The sequence below is a fragment of the Nuphar pumila genome, chromosome 4 (genome assembly GCF_984573655.1).
Source record: "Nuphar pumila chromosome 4, dmNupPumi1.hap1.1, whole genome shotgun sequence".
Classification (NCBI taxonomy): Eukaryota; Viridiplantae; Streptophyta; class Magnoliopsida; order Nymphaeales; family Nymphaeaceae; genus Nuphar; species Nuphar pumila.
Genome location: NC_143252.1, coordinates 36927559 through 36935254, shown reverse-complemented (window position 1 = coordinate 36935254; position 7696 = coordinate 36927559). Strand labels below are relative to the sequence as shown.

Below are 7696 nucleotides of genomic sequence, written 5' to 3'. Positions count from 1 at the left end.
TCACCATACACACACACACACACACTCTTCTCTGCAATATGTTATTTCCTCCATTTGGTTAAAGGCTTGCGTGTTTAAAATGAGTGGAAGAAATGTGCAGAGTGGATGATGTTGATATCTACCCGTTTGAAACTTTGAGAGATGAATAGGAGTAAAGTCCTCAACGGAAACTCGCATGGTCACACCTTTTATTGTTATTTATTTTATGACCAAGTTAAAAAGATAAGGTAACCTCACCCAACAAAAACCTAAACTGTAGAGTAGAGCTTTTGCTACAGCTCGGCTCAGAGTTAGTTGAACAAAACATGTAATCTTGATCGGCTAGAGACTTAGTCAAGTATAACATGACGACAATATTCACACACAGTTGTGAACATTAATTCTATATATATAGATACATATATCACTCTATAGAGTGATGTAAATATGCTAAATGAGTTTTTCGGCTTATATATATATATATATATATATATAGTTTTGGAGGAATGAAAATCTCCCCAATGAAAACTGTCTCAAACCTATCCAATGTAAATTTTTGGTATTTTTTTCAAAATTCTGACCGGACAGATGTGTTCAGCATGATTGATTTATTAGAAATTGACACTTGGATCATGAATTTTGGATAGAAAAAATTGTATTTGGAGCCTAAAAAATTTATGAAAATTGTACGCCATTGATTTTTGAAACTTATAAAAACCCATCCATGCATAAGAATCAAATGCGCCAAGAACTGATTTCTATAAAAACAAGCATATAGATCACATCTGTATGGTCAAAATTTCGAAAAACATACCAAAATCCAATAAAGCGTCTACTGGGTAGGTTTGGGAGGGTTTTTCATTGGGTAGGTTTTCATTCCTCCACAATTTTGTACATTAATTCTATATATATACATACATACATACATACATACATATATATATGCTAAATGAGTTTTCTGGCTTTTTCGGTGTTTTTTTTTCGCAATCTGACCCCATAGATGTGTTTAGCATGTTTAATTTACTAAGAACGCCTGGATCATGTGTTCTCAATGAAAAAAATCAACATATGGAGCCTTAAAATTTTACAAGGATTTTGGACCACTGATTTTTCAAAGCTTATAAAAATCTACCAATGAGTTAGAGTTGGATGCTCCAAGAGTTTATCCCAATAAATTCATGTAGGTAGATGATATTTGTACAATCAGAATTTGAAAATAAAACAAAAAAAAACCTGAGAACCTCATTTAGTATGTTTGTGTCACACATACATACCTACATATATATATATAAATATATATATATATATATATTATTTATTTACATATATATTTATCTGAGATAGTTATGTTAATTCTGCAGTTAAAGCTTGGATTCTACAAAAGCCAAGGTTTTGGCCCTTCTCTCATGGGGCAGCCCTTGTGAGCCAAGCTTTCTAGACTGGATTTAAAGAGGGCGGAGCCCCAAAATTATTTTAAACAGAGATTCATGGAAAATGTACACAAGATAAAATTTGTTTGATCACATCTGTGCGGAGAGAAAATACTTGAATTCCGTTTATTCACTCAATTATCAATTTCATTTATTTCTCAAGCCATCAACTTTGTCATGTCAGCTTTATTTTCTTGCTCTAATTAAATCTTACTCTTCCCAATTCATTACTATTACTGTTCCTTTTCTTTTTTTTGCCAAATTACTATTACTATGTATATTTATCGCATTAATTGGTTTGCCATGTTGATTTATCTATTCTTTAGAACCTCCACAAAGCTACCATGCTTGGAGAAAATTTTCCCTCAATTTTACAGGTTTTAAAGTTTTTTTTTTCACCTGGTTTCCTTAATTGGCCAATTTCAGCATACATTTTCGTGAGTGATACTGTCTATACAGTAGTGATCGATGATTTAGAGAGATAACATAGTAACTGTCAAATTTAATCACCTCCACATTTCGTATTTGATAAACAAGTCAGTAATTTCTGGATTCCAGTGAGAAATGAGAAAATAAAACACTCATCACAGCCTAAATTAGCTAGTATATTTAGGCAAGAGGTGTCATAAGTTAACCTGTTAATGATATTACATTGGCAGGAGACTGCATTGATTCCAAAGTTTGGTGCTCCAAATAAGAGCAGGTGGGTTTGCTTTGCAACACACGGGTGGACTGTACTACTCTAGTCTCCACCGAAAGATCTAGTCCGTCTATGCTATGAATCATCTAAAGAAGGGTGTTTCCACCTTTACACCCCTTCTAGGGTCTCTGATACTTGATGATTCAACAGTAAGTGTTATGGTTGAAACTGTAAACTTCTTGTACCTTAACTAGAACCTGATCCCATAAGTCTGAACCAGTGGCTCACTGATTTGGAATCCTAGGCTCATTAAGTAGAGCCCAAAGCTACACTAGCTACGAAACCAAGATGGGGTTGAGTTCAATGCATGTTCTCTTATTTTTGCATCACATTATAGCATAGCATAGTCTATGGACTTCGTGTGTCTAACCTTATTAGTGTGAGCATATGCCCAAAAATATGGCTCCACTTATTAATTTGGGTAGTTGATATCCAAGTAGAAAAGGCAAAAGGGGGGGGGGGCGCACATGATCCAACCATCCAAGCCGAGCCACACAACCAACCCAAGCGGCTCACGACAAAAAGCTCAAAAAGAAAGCAAAGCCCAAAGCCAAGCTCAAGCTACACCACGCCGACTAAAAAAGTAGGCATGATGAATGAATTTAGGCGTTGGTTTCAACCACTCGGACCTTCCTGCCATAATTTAAACAATCCCCTAAAAAACTAACAAAAGCCCAAAAAATTTGTGGCCTATCGTACAAGCTTAAAACCCATCATTATAGACCATCTTGATATATCACTCATGGCCACCAGCTTCATCCCTCTCATTTAAATCCCCCATACTCACCCTTCTCCTCCCACTATCAACCCCCAACATCCCTTCCTCCCTCCCTCCCCTAGCCACCATGGCCTCCACCAAACATCGTCATTTCGAGCCCATCTCTAGGTGCAGCTCAAAAAAACGAGCCAACCAAACCGTTGCAGCAGACCTAGATGGCACCCTCCTGATATCTCGCAGTGCCTTCCCTTACTTCATGCTGGTTGCACTAGAGGGTGGGAGCCTTCTAAGGGGCATCCTTCTCCTCCTCAGTGTTCCCTTGGCCTACTTCACCTACATCTTTGTGTCTGAGCCCCTCTGCATAGAGATCCTTACGTTCATTGCCTTTGCTGGGCTCAAGGTACGTGACATAGAGATGATCTCAAGGGCAGTGCTGCCCAAGTTCTATGCAGAGGATGTGCACCCTGAGACTTGGAGGGTGTTCAGCTCTTTCGGCAAGCGGTACATAGTCACGGCCAACCCGAGGATCATGGTCGAGCCCTTTGTCAAGAACTACCTGGGTGCAGACAAGGTGCTCGGCACTGAGCTGGAGGTGACCAAGTCGGGCCGCGCCACTGGGTTCATCAAGCACCCCGGCGTGCTTGTCGGGAAGCTCAAGCAGGAGGCCGTCGAGCGCGAATTTGGCGAGAATGCACCGGATTTGGGTATCGGAGATCGTGAGACTGATCATGATTTCATGTCGGTATGCAAGGTTGGCAATCCTTGAACTTTGTTCACTTCTAGATCAGGAAAAAAGTTTTAACTTGTGTCCAGTAATGTCATACAAGATCATGATTTTTTTGGACTTTAGAAGTTCCTGATATTACTATTGGAACGCTGAAAATTCAGAAAGCTTGAAACATACTGCTTGGATCGATGCTGACGGAAATCATGATGATATATCCTGGATTTTCAACATTCTTACTTAGTACCAGTGATGTCAGTAAGTATAGTTGTGTATCGGCCAATACTTATCGTATACTGACCGACCTGAATAAGCTATTATTTAATAAATGTAAAAAATAGCTTAAAATAAAAAAATTATATTATTTTAATGGATTTAACACGTGTCACATTCTGATTGACAAGTAATATTTTTTTATTTATTTTTTAGCTCATTCAGAACGATTCACTTGAGAATCGGTTGGTTTCAACTGAATCGTTCGCCAAACGAACATTGCTAAGTAGTATCTGTAGTAGAAAATTCCAAATTCCAGGAAATTCTGGATATTTAGGATAGCAACTGGGAGAAAGAGTTCGACCATCCTCGATTTCCAACAAACTCCATTTTAACTCTTGGCAACTGCAACACAATGCGGTCAACAAAGTCTACGTGCCGTTATTTACTGCGACAAAGCTTGCTCCTGGGAGGAATTAGGAGTGCTTCCCTCATCCTGCCAGTTCAGAGATGCCGATTAATGTCAATTAGATTTTTGTCTCTCTCTCTCTCTCTCTCTCTCTCTCTCTCTCTCTCTCTCTCTCTCTCTCTCTATATATATATATATATATATATATATATATATATATATATATATATATATATATATATATATATATACACACACATTAGATCAGGTCAACGGACTCTCTTTCGTACAATCTGACCAGATAGAGAGCACAAATTACTATCAGAATTATGATATGCAGAGGAGAACAAAAGCACTTGTAGTGATATGCATTTGGTGCTTTTGTGCAGCTGATCATTCTAACAGTTGTGAGTAGGGATGCAAAAGGTTCGGATCCAGAACAGCTAAATACATGAAGATTCTGATCGGAATTGGATCTGGAATAGCCAAAATTTGCAAAACCTCCCTCCTGAATACGACCCATTTGCATCCCTGAGTTGTGACCTTTCACTATTGCCGTTTATTGTTATCACCACTCCCCTCATTTTGTGCATAAGACACTAGGAAAACACTGAACAGAATGTTCCCTTCTCGAAATGTGGATCTTTTTTTTTAAGGCAACGGGAAGAAACCATCATTTTGGTTTGGACTTCCCGTTACGGGCTGAGAGGTGTCATGTTGACTGTGGCCTTTTTTTCGGTGTCTTAGGTGTAAAATTCTACTAATTCTTTTAAATTTTAAGTATTTTTTACTCGCACTAATCTCGTGACATTTTACAGTTTTCAGGTCATACTACCGCAGTTATTTTTTCACATGATTTGTGGTCCTACCCTTCTCTTGTTTGCTGCAATTTTTTTTTTCCTTTGTATTGCACTCAATGGCTCCCCATTTAAACTTTAAAAACCCCAAAACAAACAGAAAATGAAAACTTTTAATTTCATCAGTTGCTGATCTCTCTGTCCATGACTGAGAATAAAGCTACTGTTTGGTAATCATGTGGCAAGCCATGCAGACGCTTTTTAAGATAAGGGATGAAATTAATGTGGGGGCATTTATTTCCCGTGTGCTACACTGTAGTTGAACAAACTTATTAACTTCTTTTTGGCTAGGCAAGCTGGCCTTCTGCACCCTTATTAATGCCAAAAAAGAGTAAAGTTCAAAAAGTAAAAACGCTTCAGATTCCAAATAAAATTTTGGTTGTTTGGAGTTAATTTTTCAGTGGAGGCTATTTTTTTTAATACTGTTGAGTTTATTGTGTGCTGAGTTTATTGTCCTGTTTGATCGACTTCAGATGGCAGATAGAAAGATAGATAAATAGATAGTTGCAAGTGCAGCTTATCAACCCTCAACCACCAACACATGTCATCACTCAATCCATTCACAAGGTAGATGGCCATCAGTTGTTGATATTAGATTAATAATGTAATTAGTTGCATTAAAAACATTCTTTGTGGTGACTTCTATCTTTGTAGAGCAAATAGGACACGCAAGCATAGAATTTGGAGTTAGAATACCCATTACAAAGTCTTTCTTTTATTAGCTCCTGCAAGGTACAAAGGCTTATCATTCCCAAATTTCAGGTAAAATGAAAAAGAGTTTTTTCACATTTGGCGTTTTTTTGTACCTGAACATATTTTTTGTAAAGGTAGTCGGCTATCACTAAAATGATTTGGATGGGATAGATAACCTTCTCCATTAGCCGCAGATACTTATTTTATTTTAAGGGTTATTTAGAAAAACATGCCTTGTTTATCTTATAATTCAAATTCACACCTCAATCATTTATTACTCAAAAATAATACCTACTTTTTTATCTTCAGTTATTCAAATCCATACCTCCAGTAACTGTTCTCATTTTAATCATAGTTAAATTCAATACTGTACTTAGTTTTACTCGTTAAATATGCTTTTCTTTGCCCATTTTACCCTTATTAATCTTAAGGGTAAATTTGAGTTTCTCTAATGGTACAACCATAAATGTGAGTAAAAATAATAAAAAGGCCAACTTAGGAACCAAAACACAGGTATGTTTTTGGATAACCATAAATCAAATGAGGGCCCACAAGGGCTCTGCACACTTGGCTAGCTGGGTTGGCTTAAGGCTTTCAAGTTGAAGGAGGACAAAAATTCAATACCTAGGATATGCATCCTTTGTCACAAATCCTAAACCAATGGAAAACTATGTTCGTACTTCAATTTTATCATTCTCTCTGCAGGAAGCCTACATGGTGCCTGCCACAAAGTGTGAGCCAGTACCAAGGAACAAGCTACTCAGCCCAATAGTTCTACACGATGGCCGGCTAGTCCAGAGACCAACTCCTTTGGTAGCTCTTGTAACCTTCCTTTGGATGCCAATCGGCTTCATACTTGCCCTCATGAGGGTCTACCTCAACCTACCACTTCCCGAAAGAATTGTACGTCACATGTACAGGATCCTTGGCATCAATCTCATAGTTAAAGGGAACCCTCCACCTCCTCCAAAGAAAGGAGAGAGTGGTGTCCTCCTTGTATGTGACCACAGAACAGTCCTTGATCCTGTAGTTATAGCAGTTTCCTTGGGAAGAAAGATCAGCTGTGTTCATTACAGTATCAGCAAACTCACTGAGTTCATCTCACCAATTAAGGCTGTTGCTCTGTCAAGGGACCGTGAGAAGGATGCTGCAAACTTAAAGAGGCTGCTTGAGGAGGGAGACCAGATTGTCATATGCCCTGAAGGAACCACTTGCAGGGAGCCATTCCTTCTGAGGTTCAGTGCTATGTTTGCTGAATTAACAGACAGAATTGTGCCGGTAGCCATTAACACGAAGCAGAGCATGTTCCACGGGACGACCGTTCGCGGCTGGAAGGCGTTCGATCCCTACTTCTTCTTCATGAATCCAATGCCTACTTATGAGATCACCTTCCTGAATCAACTCCCACCTGAGCTCACCTGCAAAGGTGGCAAGTCTGCAATTGAAGTGGCCAACTACATTCAGAGGGTTATTGCAGGAACACTGGGGTTTGAGTGTACTAACTTCACTAGGAAAGACAAGTATGGGATGTTGGCAGGAACTGATGGCAGTGTGAAGTCTAAGGAGGAGAAGGCCTAAAACAACAAATAATACAAGGGAAAAAATGTTGGTCTGGTTGGGATATAATTTTCATTATTTGTTGATTCAAATCTAGTTGGGACATGCATTCATATATTAATATATGATATTTCTATGTTCCACCCCTGGTATTGAACTTATGGCTTTCAAGTGAAATATGTAAGCTATTTTGTGTGAATCACTCATTATAAACTATGTAAGGTATGGTCTCATTTAAAGTGATTTTATGAGGTTGGGTCATAAAACATTTCATAGAGTATGGTTATAATAATGTGTAGATACTTAATGTACGCTCATATGTCAATTTTTAATTTTATGATAGGCTGAATTGAAAAGAAAACAATGTGACGGTTATAAATGGGTTATGGTTCCCAAAACCATATATAGTGGCATTT

The 7696-nt window shown here is 38.1% G+C and overlaps 1 protein-coding gene across 1 annotated transcript; it reads left to right on the top strand.

Moving 5' to 3' along the window:
* Positions 1-2793: 2793 nt before the first annotated feature.
* LOC149840011 (glycerol-3-phosphate 2-O-acyltransferase 6-like) lies at positions 2794-7494 on the top strand. Its single transcript, XM_090002973.1, has 2 exons — positions 2794-3578; positions 6429-7494. The coding sequence occupies exons 1-2, from the start codon at positions 2955-2957 to the stop codon at positions 7299-7301; spliced, it is 1497 nt and encodes a 498-aa protein (XP_089859099.1). The 5' UTR covers positions 2794-2954; the 3' UTR covers positions 7302-7494.
* The last annotated feature ends 202 nt before the right edge of the window (positions 7495-7696 follow it).

Bases quoted from the DNA above. Each gene is read 5' to 3' on its own strand.
- LOC149840011 (XM_090002973.1), top strand. From the start codon at position 2,955: ATGGCCTCCACCAAACATCGTCATTTCGAGCCCATCTCTAGGTGCAGC. The intron at 3,579-6,428 runs GTTGGCAATCCT...TTCTCTCTGCAG, and splicing joins ATTTCATGTCGGTATGCAAG to GAAGCCTACATGGTGCCTGC.